The 18,906-nt window shown below is 35.2% G+C and overlaps 2 protein-coding genes across 3 annotated transcripts in view; one reads left to right on the forward strand and one right to left on the reverse strand.

The window, feature by feature from the left end:
* The window catches only part of LOC135846693 (nose resistant to fluoxetine protein 6-like), a 20,615-nt gene extending 18,892 nt beyond the window's left edge, over positions 1-1,723 (forward strand). Inside the window, exons 8-13 of the mRNA XM_065365928.1 lie at positions 81-274; positions 521-662; positions 749-938; positions 1,058-1,203; positions 1,280-1,395; positions 1,496-1,723. Coding sequence (XP_065222000.1) covers positions 81-274; positions 521-662; positions 749-938; positions 1,058-1,203; positions 1,280-1,395; positions 1,496-1,565 — 858 coding nt within the window. The 3' untranslated portion in view covers positions 1,566-1,723. The remainder of the gene's footprint in view (positions 1-80; positions 275-520; positions 663-748; positions 939-1,057; positions 1,204-1,279; positions 1,396-1,495) is intronic.
* On the reverse strand, positions 1,708-15,880 carry LOC135846694 (medium-chain acyl-CoA ligase ACSF2, mitochondrial-like). 2 transcript variants are annotated; one of them, XM_065365930.1, is made up of 13 exons: positions 15,615-15,880; positions 5,594-5,774; positions 5,386-5,514; positions 5,064-5,287; positions 4,842-4,959; positions 4,662-4,757; positions 4,426-4,574; positions 4,167-4,356; positions 3,279-3,386; positions 2,571-2,719; positions 2,276-2,417; positions 2,088-2,198; positions 1,708-1,967 (listed from the first exon to the last, which is right to left on the reverse strand). In XM_065365930.1, exons 2-13 carry the CDS (start codon positions 5,756-5,758, stop codon positions 1,830-1,832), a joined length of 1,719 nt encoding a protein of 572 aa, XP_065222002.1. In that variant the 5' UTR covers positions 5,759-5,774; positions 15,615-15,880; the 3' UTR covers positions 1,708-1,829. The 2 variants fall into 2 exon arrangements, with proteins under 2 accessions (XP_065222002.1, XP_065222001.1); XM_065365929.1 differs by lacking the exon at positions 15,615-15,880 and adding an exon at positions 6,359-6,643.
* Positions 15,881-18,906: the final 3,026 nt, after the last annotated feature.

Below are 18,906 nucleotides of genomic sequence, written 5' to 3' on the forward strand. Positions count from 1 at the left end.
TAGTTTTATTTGCCTAATACAGAGGAAATACAATAACAGATCACCATTCTACAATGATTATCTGTATTGGTTATTCTCAGTGCATACATGCAAGTTGGTACATATCAGTGGATATTCAGTTGGCTGTAATTGGAGGAATTTTATTGTACATTTGGTCAAAAAATACAAAAATTGGCATTTTCTCAGTTGGAGTAACGTTCATCACTTCTATTGCGGTGACATTTATGATTGCCTATAAGAACCACTTATATGGACTGATGAGAATACAATTAAAGTAGGTAAAATTGCTACTTTCTACTCCAGCCATCCCATGTTAGAGTGATCCGATCCGATCAGATCAATTCAAGTATTCCCTATTGGATCTGATCAGGTCAGAACGGATTCAATTTGATTTTGGGAATGTGCAAATCTGATCCACTCTGATTGGGTCTGATCAATCAGGACTTTCCTAATGGGTGTACCCGATTAAGTCTGAACAATCTGATCAAAACTTTGATCTAATCATGATTTCAATTTTCAGTAATCAGAAAGTAGTGAGAACTAACCCTGAATTCACTCATTTGTACACAGCAACATTTGCTAGATGTGCTCCTTATTTAATGGGATTTATGACCGCTTATGTTGTTCAATCACTGAATGAAAACAAAATCAAATTTACCAAAGTAAGTTGAGCTGATAGTTTTGGAAATTATTCAAGTGTGTACTAATCATTTTAATTTGGTTTTGCTTTCGCGTTCATTTTCTATAGAAACAAACATTTGTATATTCACTTCTAGCCATTTTGGTTAGTGAAGCCTGCTCATTTTACGGACTCGTGTTTTATGCGACCGACAGACCATATGATAGATTTGAAAACGCTTTGTATGCGGCTTTAAATCATGTGATAATTATGATGCTATACGTTGTCTTGGGTTGTTTTTATTTCACATCAGGATTAGGTAGGTAGATATCAGGCGAATATCTATAGTAAGCCTGACATTCACATAATACGAGAGTACTGCACAAAGAAGACCAAAAATTATGAAACTACAATAATTACTTATTATATCATTCATAGGCGTGTTTGATAATCTTTTCGGATGGAAAATATGGATTCCCTTTGGACGTTTAACGTATTCGGTCTACTTGGTAAACTCGATTGTTCAATGGTACCATGTTTCTTCTCAAAAACTGCCGTTTACTTTACCCGATAGAATAAATTTGGTAAGTAATCCTAGATAAAGATTGATGGACTTTGTCTGCTAAGATTTTCGTTAATGCAAGTTTTCACATTTTTAAGATATGGTGGTTCCTAGGCGATGTTGTGTGGAGCTACTTGATCGGATTGGCTTTATATTTATTTGTCGAAGCTCCAATTATGAACTTGAGAGTATTAGTTAAGAAACAATTATCAAAGTGAGTATATGTTTTTATTTTTTCTCATGCAAGTGCGTTTCATACTTGAAAATTGTGTAGAATTTCTACATTGTGTAGATTAAATTTTGATGTTTTATAGAATGTTTGTAAAGCCCAAACCAGATGAACATATCGCAGATGGTGATTCAGGGACGCCTGTGAAGCAATAACTTTCCCATTATCAGTTGAGACGAGTTACTTACCTGCTAATTTTTTAAGAATCGCGAAATTTTTAAAGGTTGTTGACAAAGAAGTTACTGTGTATCTATCCACTAGGAGAAAATTCATTAAAATTAAACTAAAAAAAACACATTTAAATCAACAATCTCTGTTTTTCACTTATTAATTTGATTTAATTATTTTTGAACAAAAAAAAAAAAAAAATTACATAAATTAGAAATGAGTGAGAAGGTACATATTTACTGTATTTTAATTTATTTTTTTAATATTTGATTGTCCTGGAGCTGTTTTTCAGTAATTTCTCTCAGTTTCACTTTTTGTATTTTTCCAGAAGCAGTTTTTGGATATTTTTCACAAAAAAATATGTATTCTGGAATTTTATAAGATGCAATCTGAAATCAAAGGTAGAATTTTTTGAATGTGTTTGTTTTTTGTCGCATCTCTATTATTTAATTTGGGATTATTTTGTAAAAATACAGTTGATGAATACTCAGTTTAGCTAAAAGACTTACATTCCCTTCACAATATTGTTTCACATCAGATTCACTCAAATTTGAATTGCCTGTTTTAATTATAGCTGCTGCTACTTTTTCACCCAGTCTAGCATCACTTACTCCATACACCTAAAAAAAAAAGACAATTTCAGATAATTGTTGAAAAACAAAAGTGGAGGGTATCTCGTTAAAAAAAATTGTCTTACTTGGACATCAACAACATCTGGATGTTTGATTATTGCTTTTTCTATTTCACTGGGTTCAATATTTTCTCCTCCTCTGATGATTATATCTTTGATACGACCAACAATTCGAGCATATCCATTTTCCATTAAAGCAAACCTATCTCTGTAATCAGATTTAGTTTTACAAAGAACTATGCAGCCTGTTTTACTTTATTGTATCACAGTTTCATTTGTAAAAGTTGATAGATACTACATTTTCTCAAAAAAAAAAAAAAAAAAAAAAAAAAAAACAGGAAAAAAACCATCTTATACCTACCCACTGTGAAACCACCCATCTTCTGATAATACTGCCTTTGTTTTTTCTGGTTCTTTGTAGTACTCCTTCATTAACATATATCCTCTGAAGCACATTTCTCCTGGCTGGCCGAATGGTACTAATTGATTGTTATCATCAACAACTTTGACCTAATCAAAGTGAATGAACTTGAATACTGAAATAAGGATGAAATTTCAGCAACCCAGATAGACCCCTTTTACCGGGGTTCAATTTATTCAAAAACAGTCCAAGAATTCCATAAGTTGAAAAAAAATATGAATGATAGTAGATAATTATTCCAAAAGCCCTTGTTTATTGCCACCTTTGCACCACTCTTAGGAAAAATGTAAGGAATAGAATCCGGCAATAACATCAACACATGGTTAACTTGATGAGGGAGGGAGGGGGGATATACCAATTAGTATCAAGCAAAAACAAAGCTAGGGATAATAACACAGTCTAAACAGCCTACTCTGTCAACATTCACTGATAATTATAGGTACCTATACCTAGTGATGCTGATGATGATTATGACAGTGATGATGACAATCATGATGTTGTTGATGATGATAATGATGATAATACTGATGATGATGATTAAGTAAGTATTATGACGACAATGATGACAAAAATTTTTGCAGGGATTTCAATAGGTATCTACTTAATACAAATATGCAATATTGATGCTACTTCAGCTGTGTCAATTACTTCTATATGATCCAAAGTATGGCCAACTGTAGTATGAAGAACTTCCTCAGGATCATCTGGTAATGATATAAATATGGTTCCAGCAGTTTCTGTCATACCATAACCACACTGTAAAGTTGACTGAATTAAATAATAGGTAGTTGATTAGCAGAAATAAGTTGAATTGTGCCCAACCCATGAAACAATACCTACCCAAGTAATTGATTGAACACAGCCTGAAAGCTCATAAGGTGCACCGGGGCAAGTCAGAATGATTTTTCGCAATTTCAACTTTGACCTGCTGTTACTCCCCTTCTAATGAACCAATATGGATCAAATTTATTATGTAGGTTCCCATAAGGGTTCTTAACCTATGGTGAAAATTTGAGCACGATTGACACAGTAGCTTTTGCTCAGTGGAATAAAATATAAACTGTTCTGACTTCCCCCAATTGGGGGAAGTCAGAACAGGCTAAACTTTGCAGAGGCGTAAATCACAAACGAAGCGTTCTAGAAAAATTGCACATACACAAAATTGTAGAGAATTTAATTCTCTTTGAGATCACTCTCATCAGATTTTCACTAAGACGCACGGTTTGTCCGCTTTATGCGAAAAACTAAGAAATAGAAAGTCTGTATTTTAGAACAAATTTAAAACAACTGCAAAACAACAACAAAATACAATTGAACCAAAGACATCTAAAATGAAACTGAATCGCGAAAATTTTTATGCCGTGATGAAGTAGGGGTAGTACCCTCAAGTCACCTTTAGTGGCACTTCGCCAGATATAAACCTCTAGGCGCTAGAGCAAGTTTTCTAACTTACCCCGAATTCCAACTTCCCCCGGTGCACCTTACCTAGTTTAAAAAAGTGATTCACACAGCAAAACAGAAAAAATTCATCATTACCGAAAATTTAGAGTTTCTGAATAAAGTTTTCAATTGCATGATTGTGTCTGGCAAAATTAATGCTCCTGCGCTGAAGAATCGCTCAACCGAGGATATTTTTTCGTATACTTGAGGATCACTCTGAGCTCTATTTTTCACTACCCTGATAAGATCAATGTACATTGTTGGAGTACCATAGACTACAGTGCATCTGTAACACCAACAAACGAGTAAATTTATTGAGAACAGAGCAGTCTGGTCAGTGAGGATGAATTTTTACTTGTCTGTAATAATGGAGTCTATAGATTTATTTGGGCTAAACTTGACACTTGCAACAACAATTGTAGATCCTGTTACAATGGATGCAAAAACTCCAACTACCATTCCATATGCGTGAAAAAATGGGACTTGGCATAAAATTTGTGCCTTCTACAAAAAATTGAGAAGTGAAGATGAAGTGACTGGATGAGGTATTTCATTGTTGACTCCTTCAATGTGAAATACATAATTACTTACTTTTTTGAAAAGTTCTAAGCTGTTTCCTACAGATCTGGCATTATTTACAATGCTATGATGCCTTAGTAAAACCCCCTTTGGTGTACTTGTGGTTCCCTATAAGAACATGATCAAAACATCCAGCCTGTAGATGAGATAGGTATAAATTTTTGAAGAAAAATTTTTTAAAAGTTTCAATACCGAAGTGAACTGAATATTGCAAACATCCGAAGGCCTGATTTCCTTTTGAGTATTTCTGATATTTTGTAATTGTTCTTTGGTCACTGTGGCAAATAAATCTTTCCATCTGAAGACACCTCTGAAACAAAAATTGATTGATCATTTGGGCCAATTATTAATGGAAATGAGTTATTAAAAACACGAAAATCATGGCTGCAAATTGTAGGTTGTAAAATTTCTCACTTGTAGGTCGTTTCACTAAACATCACCACAGTTTTGAGTAGCGGAGCATGTTTGGTAGTTATATGGGTATTATAATCATGTTCTCGAATGTCTGGTATAGCGTTTTTCAAAATATCGTAGAAATTACGACCATTATGCTGTTCATCCATGAGTATAGCTTTCACATCACCTATATTTAAACAAGCTAAAACCTCCGGAGCTTCAAATAGTGGGTTCAAATTCACCTGTTTGTTTGAACAAAGCATACAATCCAAATCTACATATTAAAAAAGGTGTCCCAAGAGACGAATATCATTTAAAATAGAAGGAAATTAAATCGTACAACAACAATGCCAGCTCTAAATGCAGCCAAAAATGATAAATACCACTCGATAGTATTGAATCCCCAAATGGCCACATGGTCGCCTCGTTTCAAACCCAAATTCATCAAACCTGCGGCCAAAGTGTCAATCTGTAAATGAAGAATGATATTCTATCACATCTCTGTGCAGCATAGCAAGGATTTGATTTTAATTATGCTCTGGTGAAACCTTTTCCAAGACTTGTGCATAGGTTAATCTTTGCCCTCCGTGTATTAGTATGGCCGTCTCATTGGCATGTTCATGGGCAGCTTGTTCGATTGTTTGGCCAATTGTAACAAATTTAAGAGGTTCGGTAAAATCACCTCTGTAGTAACTGGACTTTTTTTCGTTCATTGTTTCGTATTTGAATCTGTAAAAAATTGAAAAGTCATCAGAGGTAGACAAATGTTTTTCTCTGTTCACAATTTTTATTTTCAATCATAGCGCAACCAGATACTTGAACGGAGTGAAATTGCAAATTTTTGTTGACCCCATCTACGATCCCAAAATTTACTTTGAAACCCTCAAATCTATATGGAAAGAAGTCGAAAATTTGAAAAAAGAACACAAAAAAATTTGTTTACATAATACATTTCAAGTTTAATTATCTATCAATCTATCGACGGTAATTTTTTCAGAATTTTCCGAGTGGTGGCCGCTGCTTCATGGCCATGAAAGTATTTGGAAAACGCGTTTATTATCGCATAAATTTTCCGAAAACAGGTTGCGTAGCGACAGGAGCAAAAATACTATATTATGATTTTTTCTAAAATGCTCCCTCTTTGAGAGCCTAAATCTCCTCTTCAGGAGCACCTCCGGAGCTAAAAAATTTCCTGAGTAACTTAAAACTTATAAAGAAGGACGCTGCTGAATTTGGTCTAAATTCACAGTTTTTTTTTGGGGGGGGGCATTTACCCTAACATACATATTTTACATAATTATGTTCCTACTTACATAAAACTTGTACCTATTCACCCACAATATTGAAAAACTAATTAAGCACTGGTGAAATTGTTGTGATGGTAAAAATATTAAAAATAAGAAAGAAACTGATAGGAAAATAATTGAAAAGGACACTTTGGATAACTGAATCTACATATTACTCGACCTTTAAAAATCACACAAAGGAACAAGCACTACGCGACACGTTTCGACGTTTCATGAGCGATACATTCTCGTACTCGGGCGTTACTAAACTAAACTACCTACACATCAACTCATACGATTGTATTTACGAGTATGTACCTATTTACGAATTACATCGTATCTAGTTCATAAGTATAATTAATTGGTTCGTATATTTTGGTAAGCCTGAAGGGCGAAGATGACGTAAGTGCGGTAGGTATCGAAACTCATCCGTAGCACCAACTTTTTTGAGCAATTTTCAATGTCGAGCCATGGGCATTGGACCCTGTAATTTTTTTAAAATTTTAAAACGCACAGTGGTTTAAGCACTTAATTGCCTATTATGCCTATCTGTAATCTGAAAACAAGCAACTTCGTTAGAAAACTTATGGAAAAATACATACCTATGTTGGGCATGCAGAAACCGAGGGCGACCGATTGAATGTGCTGATAACGTTTCTCACGTTCAAGTTCAGTTCAAGGACCTATGTTAGTTTGAAGGTACCAAGGCTTCCTCTCCAACAATTTTGTGGTTGGTCAATAACTTTTTACAAGGTAATCTACTGCATTTTAAGCTTTGGAAATCGTCTTTTCTGGTCACAAGTCGAGTTTCCTAAGCTTTTTGGCTCGACCCGCTCAACCCAAATATGAGATCAGATTTGCAGTCGGGCCCTCCTAAGGACTACATTGAGGGGGGGGGGGGTTGCCCAAAAATTGAGTTTTCAGTGAAAAATGCTTCATTGTAGCGAGTGGTGCTAATGCCTTGAATATTTCAAAACTTTATGAAATTTTTTCGATTTTTCCAAAACTTGGCAATAATAACCAAAAGATGGTCACCAGGTGCCCCCCACCCACAATGTGATTCATAGGTGGGTCCAACTGTAAATCTAACTTCATATTCATGTTCAGCGAGTTCAATTCATTCCTAACGATACTCATATTGTCGGCGATCTTCTTTTGCCCCAAATTCCCAAATTGGTAGAGGGGGTGCCCATAGGCTCAAAATGAGGTTTTCAAGAAATTTTTTAATTTTCTACTGCTCTTAGAGGCCCGCATGTAAAATTTCGGAACTATATCATTGGTAGTGTGTATGGTTTTTTTGGAGGTGCCATGACACAAAAAATTCATTTTTGAGTGTTTTTTTGAGTTTCTGAAGATGACCCAGCTGGAGAAAAAATATCCAATAATATTGTACTCATTTGAACGTATTTTTAAGAGAGAAAAAATTCGTGTACCTACCAGAATTAAAATCGGAGATATGGCGGTTTCAAATTTTCTTTTGTCAGTAATCAATATCTCCCTCCTTGACGCGAGGGAGGGTGGCGAAAATTTTTGAAAAAATTCACGTGTCTTGGCACATGTCTCCTTTATACATTTTGGGTGAATTCAAAATTTTCTGTTCTAAACCCGTTGAAGTATGGTTTTTTTTTCGGAAAAAGTTTTTTCGCTATTGTGGACAAGGGGGTGGGGTGAGGTAAAATTTTTCAAGTACAAAATTTGTTCAACGGAACCCAACAATGATTCATCAAAATTTCAAAAATCCAAGGATGGGGCATTCTTCTCCTCTTGATTTGTAGCTGCCCTATAATCAATTTTCTTGCTTTCTGGACATAGTTTCACGAAAACTCACCAATAAGTACCTACGTGAAAATTACATATGAGGCTCGCTACAACATCCCTCACCTTCTCGAAAGAATTTGGTCGGAAATGACGGCAATTGTTTCAGTAGACCATGGAGAGAAACCTATAAAAAAATGTTTACGATTTAAAAGAAAAAAATGCGCCGATTTAATTTCTGGTTTGAATTGGTACGGATGTGCAATACCGTGCGATTGATGTAATTAGCATTGAAGATTGCAAAAACGTGTACATAAGTTACGCGATGTACTATACGTTCATTAAAAGCGAATAGTGAATACATTTATTCATTTTTACAAACAGATACACACATTGTAAAGTGTATCCTCCGTTTGAAGAAGTTGTTTGAAGTTACCGAAACATATCGACACGGTTTGCATAATTTCGTCGTTTAAAAATATGTAGGTAGGTAGGTACTAGGTAGCCAAATTGAAATAAACAAACGAAAAACGAAAACGTATGGTTTAATAATCTTACGAGAATTAAAAATATTTTAATTTCATATGATCGGAAAATGAGTAGTTTCCTAGACAGTTTTGTGGTTGGAAAATACGTCTTTAACGCATCTATCTAAACATGTGCGGAAAACAGTTACTTTCCTCCCTAGGGAGGAAAGTAACTATTTTCCGCACATGTTTACAAATTTGAAAGTAGCCATTTTTTAAAATTTCAGCATTTATTTTCCTCTCATATGAAATTAAAATAGTATACGCGACAGGATTGGACAGTAACGCGATTAACTTGTGCGATTTAAGTCGCTCGGCTTCGCCTCGCTCCTTAAACTTCGCACTCGTTAATCGCATACTTTCCGCTCCTGTCACGTAATGTACTATTTCTCCTTGAATTTCGAAAAAAATTTAAGATCTAATTTCATGTTAATTTCATGTTGGTACTTGTTAATAATTGGCGCCTAAGTTAATTTAAGGCAGTTATGTTAAACTGTCTCGATAACGAGATAAACACTATAAAAATTTTTAGTACATAATTAAGAATAGAATGGAATTTATTTGCGAACAGAGGTAAACATATGAATGAGGATCCACGAGCGGAAATAAAAAAATAAACCGCCGTTGTTGTTGTTTGACCGGGGGGGGGGGGAATTAGTGGAGTTTGGAATGTTTTATCTATGGTGAGTAAATTTACAGAGGTGAGCATTTTGGCGAAGTTCATCGCACACCTTCATTTTGAGTTGAAAGTCACTCAGGTCCAGCAAAATTACAACCGCGCCCAACTTTCTTCTTCCCCCTCCAAAAAAGTATGGTAACAAACCTTTTTTGATTCTGAAAAGGGTCAAATAGGGTTGGAAGGTTGAAATCTGAAAAAGGCACTTCAAGTATCTACATCCTCCCATTGTACTGTGAAAATTTGGATCCTCAAGGTCACTTTGTAGGGACTGTAGGCTTTCCTAAACATCAAAAAACATAAAATAGCCCAAAAATTCACTTTTTTGATCCTGGAAAGGGGTCAAATAGGGTTGGAAGGTTGAAACCTGCAAAAGGCATTTAGGGTACATCCTTCCATTGTACTGTGAAAATTTGGACCCTCTAGGTCAATTTGAAGGGGCTGTAGGCTTTCCTAAATGTTGAAAACACGTAAAAAAACAAAAATCCACTTTTTTAACCCTGGAGATGGGTCAAATGGGGTTGGAAGGTTGAAACATGCAAAAGGCACCTCGGGCACATCCTCTCATTGTACGGTGAGAATTTCGACCCTCTGGGTCAATTTGGAGGGGCTATAGGCTTTGCTAAACGTAGAGGGTTGGAAGGTTGAAACCTGCAATAAGTACCCATGGGGAACCCTGCCATTTCTTCCCCAATCCGCACCAGGTGGTGGGGGTATTTTAAGAAAAAAAAAAACAATCTTATACTAAGGGTTACTAGAATAAACATATGTATCTAAATATAATTAAAGCTTCACCCCAAGTCTAAGCAGGGAGGGGAGAGGAGTGAGGGGGGAGGTGAGACGGATTGTCCACCGCGACCCAGACCCCTAGGCAGTTGCCTAAGGCCCAGTTGTCACTTCCCAGGTTTTGTTTCCACTCATACCTGAACAATCACAACTGAGCCCCCAACCTGTCACAGGGTAAAGTTTGAAGGGGGAGTGATTTCGCCTAGGGGTGATCCCAACAAATTAGGTTCCCCAGTTATTGTCACGAGGTTTATTTGGACTTTTGTGGGGCAGTAGGTGCACTTGCTTAGGGCTTCTCACCAGCTGCCCACAAGAAAAGATTGTTTTCTATATTATAAGTTTAGTATTTACAAGTACCTATAGATAAATATTATAGTAAATTTTAGGATTATCTCAAGATCCAGAAAAAATTCGGTCCTGAGTATTTCATGTCTTGAATTTGGCTTCTGGCATAATTTCATTTACAGTTGACAATATTGGTTTTTGACATCTTGTTCAGGTAGTCACCCTGTCATGTTTGGTGGGAGGGTGCAAACTCTCAGAGTCACATGTAAGGCCCTTGAAGCACTCTGGGAGCGCTTGTTTAACTAGTGGCCATTCAAGTTGGTCCAAGCCGCACCCTAATCTTGGTACTGCGATTTTTGTGATGTTTAGCTCAACGCATATGGCTGCCAGAGCTTTCATTGTTCATACAAAGTCTCCTGTTGTCGGCTTGTCCTGGTGTCTTTCTTTGGTTACTGCATATAAAACTTAGTTTCCTTTGCTGTATATATCGCACCTCGGGAGTAATAAGATGACATCTCAAAAAAGTGAAATTTTACAGGAGAGCGATTTTCTTTTTTTTAAAAACTTGATTCATAGTACAGTCGGTAAGGGGTTGAACCCAAACAAAATTGCCACAAAAGATTTTTTTGCTTCAAAATGTCTAGGATGGTGTCCTAAACAACATATCCGGAGCCGCCCCCGATCCACCTGGTGCGTCCCCCCTACAGTGGATTTCAGCCCCCCGAAACACGTTTTTGGCCATTTTCTCCCCCGCATTGCATTTTAGCGAAAGATATGTGGTTAGACAAAAGAATCTACGTCAAATTTCCGATCTAATGATGTATCGACTTTTCTTGTACGTTCAAGGGGGGTGGAACTACAGCCATTCAAAAAAGGGGGGTTTCCTGAAAAATACATAAAGGCTATAGGCGTCTGAGAGGGGAGAAGTGGTCTCCGAAAGTGTTCGAGTTGATATTAGCATGGAAGATGAGTACCATTGAGACACTTCCGCATGAAAAATTTCAGATCAACACCCCCTCCCCTTTTTGAGGAACACCCCTTTTCTGAAATTTCAATAACACTTTTCTCAGCCCTATTTCAACGGATTTTGAAAATTTTTCAGTATGTTGTGAACATCCTTAGGAGGTACCCTCACAAAAATTTTCAGCCGCCTCCCCTCATATTTACCCCTCAAAATGGCGTAAAAATGTGCATTTGGGAGGATTGGGGTAAAATGGGAATTTTGGGGGAAATAACTATGTATCAATGAATAGGATGTCGTTTTCTTATGATTCGATACCGCTGAGCACGAATATGACGTCAGATTTTTTGCTACACTCATCTAGCCCTCTCCGGAACGCTTAGCCCCCTCAAATTTGACTATTGTTATATAAAGCATAAAACTGTTGGTAAATTGTTGGGGTTATTTTTGATAAATTGGTAAATTTTGGTAAATTGGTGAAAACCTTTGGCAGTAAATTATTGGGGTAATTATGGTAAATTGGTAAATTTTGGTAAATTGGTAAAGGGTATTCCCGGTTAAGATAGGTGAAATGGCCCTGTTCTCAGATTTGGAAAATCATGATGGATTATTGTTGGGTACCTTCAATAAAAATTTTAATTCGAGCGGAATTTCCGCCCCCCCCCCACAACCCACCCCCCTTGGTCAGTATAGCCAAAAAACGCGTTTTTTGCGCGAAAAATTCGGTATCCATGAGTGGTGAGGATAAAATTCTGGTACCACGCGGAATGTGTAGGGAAAGCCTGGGCCTTTCAACACGATTTTTTTCAAAATTTTTATCAGACCTTGTTTAGAGGTCATCAAACGATGACGAATGCCGCAAACCAAACATTTTTTCGATTTTTTTTGGCGAAGCTGTGGGGCTTCAAAGTTCTCCAAAATTCGCGAAAATGGAAAATTTCAGTTGCGAATTGCTCCGGGTAGTACGTCGCATAGAATTTTTAACATTTTTCAAATTGTAGTATGTACTTTTAGAGGGTAATCGACGAAGAATGATGTCAAAATCAGTATTGCCACTTTCAAAAACCTAAAAAAATTGATTAAAAAACCTATAATATAAATATAATTGTGATCTCTTCCAGTAAAAATTCTGAAAAAATCTCAGTTTTAGTCCTTTTCATGTAGAATAACATATCAAAAAATTAGACTGGATTTTTTTTTTCATTTTCGAGAAAAAAAATTACAAAGTTTTACACTTATTGCAAAAGTACCATCATGAAACCTAGAAAATGAAAATTTTTGCATTTTTGAGATATTTTACCATTGTGTAGACGAATATTTGAACAAAATTTCTCTCCCCCTCAATTTGTTCACGAATTGACGAGAAATACCATTTTTGTGCTATAATTTTACGAGTGGAACACAATGAAAAAATGTCACCGCTGTTTTAAACAAAAGCAGAAACCTAAAAAATTAATATTTTTGCATTTTTGAAATATTTCACCAATATGTAGACGGACATTTCATAGTCAACTATGATAAGTAGGTACCCAATTAAAAAACAAAAACTTCGGCGAAAATTTTATAAAAGTCACGGCAAGAATTACTAAAAAAAAAAAAATCAAAGAGAAACGCGTTTCTTATTTGAGGATATGAGAAAATGACGCAATTTGTGGGAAAAAATCGACACACATTTCACATGTATCCAAATTCAGATTGTTTTTTGCGTGTTTTTTGAAGGACTTGCACCATAACCTGTAGGGTATAAAAAAATTGAAGATGAAAATTAAAAAATTGAAAAATTTTCATCCGGTAATTTGACAAAAAAAATAATTATTCTTTTTTTTAATTTTCACACTTCATACCAAAATTTTAGCTGAGTTTTTTTTTCAAATGCCCATATTCATTGTAAAACCTAAATAAATCATGTATTAATTCATCTAAAATTATTCATCATTGGTATTCAAAATAATGTTTATCAAAATTCAAAATTGCGTATACGATGTAACATTTAAAAAAAAAAAAAAAAAAAAAAAAATCTTGCGCAGCGCGCAAGATCAACCGACTTTTCCCTAGCACACACTGGTAATTTACACAAAATTACCGGTAATTTACTAAGAATTGCTGGTACTGGTAATTTACCAAGAATTACCAGTAAATTACCAACCAAGAATTACCAGTAATTTACCAACCAAGAATTACCAGTAAATTACCAACCAAGAATTACCAGTAAATTACCAACGAAGAATTACCAGTAATTTACCAACGAAGAATTACCAGTAAATTACCAACGAAGAATTACCAGTAATTTACCAACGAAGAATTACCAGTAATTTACCAACGAAGAATTACCAGAAATTTACCAACCAAGAATTACGAGTAATTTACCAAAAAATACTGGTAATTTACCAAAAATCATTGGTAATTTACTAAAAACTACCGGTACAATTACCAAAAAGCACCAGTGATTTATTTCAAAAAAATTATCAAAAGTTACCTGTAATCAGCTAAAGTTATGCGTTTTTTACCAAAAATTACAAGTAATTCACCAAAAATAACTAATTATTTTATTTACTGAAAATTACTATTAATTTACCAAAAAAAAATTATCAAAATTTACTGGCCAATTACCAAAAACTTTACGTTTTTTTAAAACAAAAATTACCAGTTATTCGCCAAAAATAACTATTGACTTGCAATTCGCGATTCCAATACTAGAAATTTTGAAAAATTTTGATTTTTGATTGCAAAAAAATTATTTAGGTAATATACAAAAAAAAAAAATTATCAAAAGTTACTAGCTATTCACCAAAAACTTGACGTTTTTTTTAAAAACGAGTATTACAACCAGTTATTCGCCAAAAATAACTATTGATTTGCAATTCGCGATTCCAATACTAGAAATTTTGAAAAAATTTGATTTTTGATTGCAAAAAATTATTAAGGTAATATTAAAAAAATTAAAAGGATGAAATTTAAAAAAAAGTCGGTAAAAAAATCGACAAAAAATTTTCATTTCTTGACTCACGCGGGATTCGATCACCGGACCTCCGGCGCATCAATCTTCAACCTATACACCCTAACCACCCCATCTGTTTGTTGGGAAGGAGCCATTTTCGAGATATAAGGGTTTACAAATATTTCAGCTTATCCATAACGTTGAAACACACTTAAACGTTCATATCTCGTAAACGGCTGAATCGATTTCGACCAAATTAAAAATTTCTCTAGTTCAGTATCACAGCAATATTTTGCCATCATCAGTTTCGACTCAAAGTTCGGAGCTTTTGAGTTCAGCGTGACACAAATTTATACATAAATTGATATATAAATAAATACGTATGTATAGATTTAAACTTAGTCATTGTGGTGCCCGTTTTAAGTATACATAGTCATTGTGGTGCCCAGTTTTGGGCTTGTGGCGCCCAAATCGGGCACCACAAGGTCTTTTTATATAAAACGATGTAGAATTTAATGAAATGCACTCTAAGGTGAAAAAAAAATTTTTGAGGCAGGCACCACAAGTACCAAGTTTGTATAACGGGCACCACTATGACTAAAAACCCCCAAAAAAATAAACTGCTCCAAAACACCTTTATCATACATATATATATGATCCTCTATGTACGCGGGCACCACAATTACCATAAAAGACCCGGGCACCACAAGGTACTAGGTACGTGTATTCATATATATAAACTTATCTCGTTTGGTGCCTTACGTCTTATCGTGATCAGCACACTCCAAAACGTAAAGAAAACCCACCCCCACCCAAATCCCGAACCTTCATGACAAATACAATACCTTCACTTTTCGTGCGAAAAGTCGGTAAAAAAATCAAAAAGTTGAAAATTGTATAAGTTCAGACATTAATATAGCATGCATGAATAAACCCCGCTGAGATAAAAAGCAGGTTGGCCGAGTGGGTTACGTGGGTGGAAATAGGTATGCGTACGTTACGTGGAGCAAGGGTCGGCGGATCGAGCCCCGCAGGGGCCGGGCATTTTTTGAAATTTTTTTTTCGTTTTTTGGAAATTTTATTAGTTTACGATGCTTGAAAATACATAATTTATCAATGGACATTTTATTATCGGTGTTTTTATGCAAGATTTTAGAATAAAATGTAGGACACAAAACATGCAATTTCACATTCATGATCATACATGAGCATGTGGGGGACAATTTTTTAGTATGAGCATGTATGAAGTCGTCATACATGATCATGTATGGCCAAGTTTCAACTTTTTTCCCCGGGTAGGTAGTATATCTAATTCACATAGGTACTTAGCTACTTACATAACACCTCGTACTCACCGTTGATCAAAACACTAATTAAGCGCTGATAAAATCGCTGAGGTGGTAGAAATTTTGAAAATACGAAACAACTGATTGGAAAATTGAAGAAGACACTTTGAATAACTGATTCTACGTACATTATCTGACCTTTAAAAATAGTACAAAAGAACACGCACTGCGCGATATGTTTTGACGTTTCATGATCAATACACATTCGTATTCGTGTGCTATACTAAACTACATAAGTACGCATCAACTCACATGTACGTAGACGTACCTATTTACGAATTACGTCTGCTTACTCGTAGTTCATAAACAGGTTGGTACATAGGTAGGTACCTAACTTTATCGCCTATAATTTGAAAACAGGCAATTTCGTTGGAAAACTTATGGAAATGTTTGTTGTGCATGCTGAAGACGAAAAAGGCTACCGATTGAATGTACTCATAATACTTCTCAAGTTCAAGTTCGGTTTAAGTACCTATGTTAATGTAGGTGTCAAGGCTTCCTCTGTAACAATTGGATAAAATATTGAATAAATTAGCGAATAAATGTGTTGTACTAGTGCACTAATTAAATTCACAACGCGCGGCACTATTCCGCTATTTTAAATCAACTCATACAAAGTAATCTACTGCGGTGAAAAAAAAAATCAAAAGTAGGCCTATAAGTACCTCTACCTATATCTAACATGTAGCGTCATTTCATTTTTTCCTATATTTTTTGCAAGGCTATTTCGAAAAGTGTATAATAATGATACGTATAATGATCGGAAACTGTTTCGTGACGATTATTTTGTTTTGTGGAATTTCCGCTCAACATAATGATCATGTAAAAAGTGAGAACGAAAGGTTTTCAGATGATGTCAATTACGCTGAATCAGCCTTTTTTCGAAAAAAATGGATCTCAGAGTTATTCTTCGAGGCGCAGACGAAGTTTCAAATGGACCTTACGGAAAATACTGCTTGTAAAAAGGATTTTGATTTGTTCAAGTTGCATCTTAGAAATCATTCTGCGTGGGCAGTCAGAAGTGAGCATTTTTTTTTTTTTTTTTCATTATAACCGGTGCCGTGCCTGTATAGTTTATGCTCAAATTCACTCACAAATTTTCACAAAGGCATCTACTGTCAGTACAACACAGCTATTAAGAAAATTGTTTTTATTTGTTCTAAACTGGGCCAAAATATCTAACTTTGATCACAACTTTATTCGTAGGTAACCTCATTTTTTATTCTTCTGGTTTTGTTGTTGTTGTTCTTTTTTTTTTTGTTAATCGCGATGGCTTAATTTTTGTAAAATTAGGTAAGTACCATACGTAAAGTAGAGTGCGGTAATTGCAAAGCACTTTTTGATTAGTGACACTTTGAGAGGGCGCTGTGAGAAGACTATTGCACGGATGAAGCTGAAATTTGTACCACTTATACTTCGGGGGGTTCTCTATCAATGGTAAAATTTTGGTACAATTTGGTCCACAAATCGTGGAGAAAATTGCAATTTGAAAATTTGAAAATCGACTTTTGCATGCAAAAGTGGGCAATATTTTTTTTATTTTTGAATTTTTTTGAATTTTCAATACACTTACTGTATTCTACGTGTCATTTGCTAACTTTTGATGTATTCGTGGTCTTGATTCAGTAAAAAATTCGATAACTTTTCCACTTCCCAAAAAAATTTTTGGGGGAGTGAAAAAATGTTGAAAAATTATTTTTTTAAAAACTCGCTAAAATGAACAAAAAATCAACTATTGATCATTTCTGATGTTTTTTATGTAAAAAACTCGTCATAGAAATACATTTTTCGTCAAATATACCTATTAGTAAAACATTGAAAAGGAGCAATAATTTAAAAATTCAGTAAAACTGTTAATCACTTCTCTAACGCGTAACTCATCATGTGACTGTGGAAGTTTATTTTTTTTGTAATTTCGAACCATTTTCAAGTTATTTCGGGCAAAAAAATATTTGTGGTAAGTGCAAAAATGGAAAAAAAATCGTTTTTGCAATTACCCCGAGTCGATTTTTTCTGGGGTAATTGCAAAAACACAATTTACGGCCAAAATGAAAAAAAATTTCAAATTGCGATATCTTACCTTAAACTTTAATCCTTCATGACCCTAAATCGTGAAAATTCCAGATAAATCGACAGTTTTTTCTATTTCACATGCATTTTTTTAAAAAACACCTCTCACTTTACTTAAGTATGAGTGGTTTCAAATTCAAATTCTTTATTGTAGTCGACAGCTTTCGCTGTATAGTCAGGTCTCAATTTGACAAAAAAAAACTCCGGCTCGCGATTCATGCTAAAAGCAATTTTATGATTGATTCTTGTTCTACACACTAAAGCGAATAAATTTAGCTTGTATGCCTATTTTTCCCCCTCCCCCTTTTCCGAGGGTCCACCCCCCAACATTTGAAATTCGTGTATCTCCTAATCTATGGGTTGTACAAAAAAAATTATAGAACAAAAATTGTAATTTGACATCAGATCTTTAATTTGAGTTCATCAAAATTTGTTTTGGAGCAACCCTTCCCCCTCAAATTTTGTAAATACCCCTCAAGAAAACATCAATATTACATTTTTCACATTTTTAATGAAAAGTTTCAAAGTTGAAGAAAAATCTGTAATTGCCAACAAAAAGTGTTCAGAATTGAATTTCTTTTCCAACGAATTATATTACAACCATTTTCCACCCCCCCTCCTCACCACCAGGGTGATCCCACCTCCCCCGGTTACAAATACCAGACAACAAGGGAAAAAATCCAACGCAAGTTGTTTCGGGTTGAAATTTGCATGGTAGGTGGGTAGCATCAAGAGACTTACGCGTGGAAAGTTTTGGACCTCCAGACCCAGGGCCTTTTTGAAAAACCTCCCCTTTTCTGAAATTACAGTAAAAATAATAAAATGAGAATTTTGAGAAAAGTAACCATTAAGGAGTAGGGTGTCGTTTTCGCATGCCGCTGAGTATGAATATGACGTCAGATTTTCTGCTACATTCATCTAACCCCCTCCAGAGCCCCCAGACCCCCACCACAAATTTTACCATTTTTGAAAAGAATTACCTACTTTGGTGATTGGTGATATTGGTATAGTTTTCATATGATTCGAACCCCCCGAGCACAAATATTGCGTCAGATTTTGTTTTACACTCATACAGCCCCTCCAGAGCCTCAGCCCCCCTCAATTTTCACTTTTCTTGAAATACGGCTACTTTTATAATAGGGGTCAAAAATACATCAAATAATTGTGTTTAAAGAATTGTGCCTACCAGTTGAAAATTTTCAGCGTGGAAAGTTTTGGACCCCCAGACCCC

This window comes from Planococcus citri, chromosome 5 (genome assembly GCF_950023065.1).
Source record: "Planococcus citri chromosome 5, ihPlaCitr1.1, whole genome shotgun sequence".
Taxonomy (NCBI): Eukaryota; Metazoa; Arthropoda; class Insecta; order Hemiptera; family Pseudococcidae; genus Planococcus; species Planococcus citri.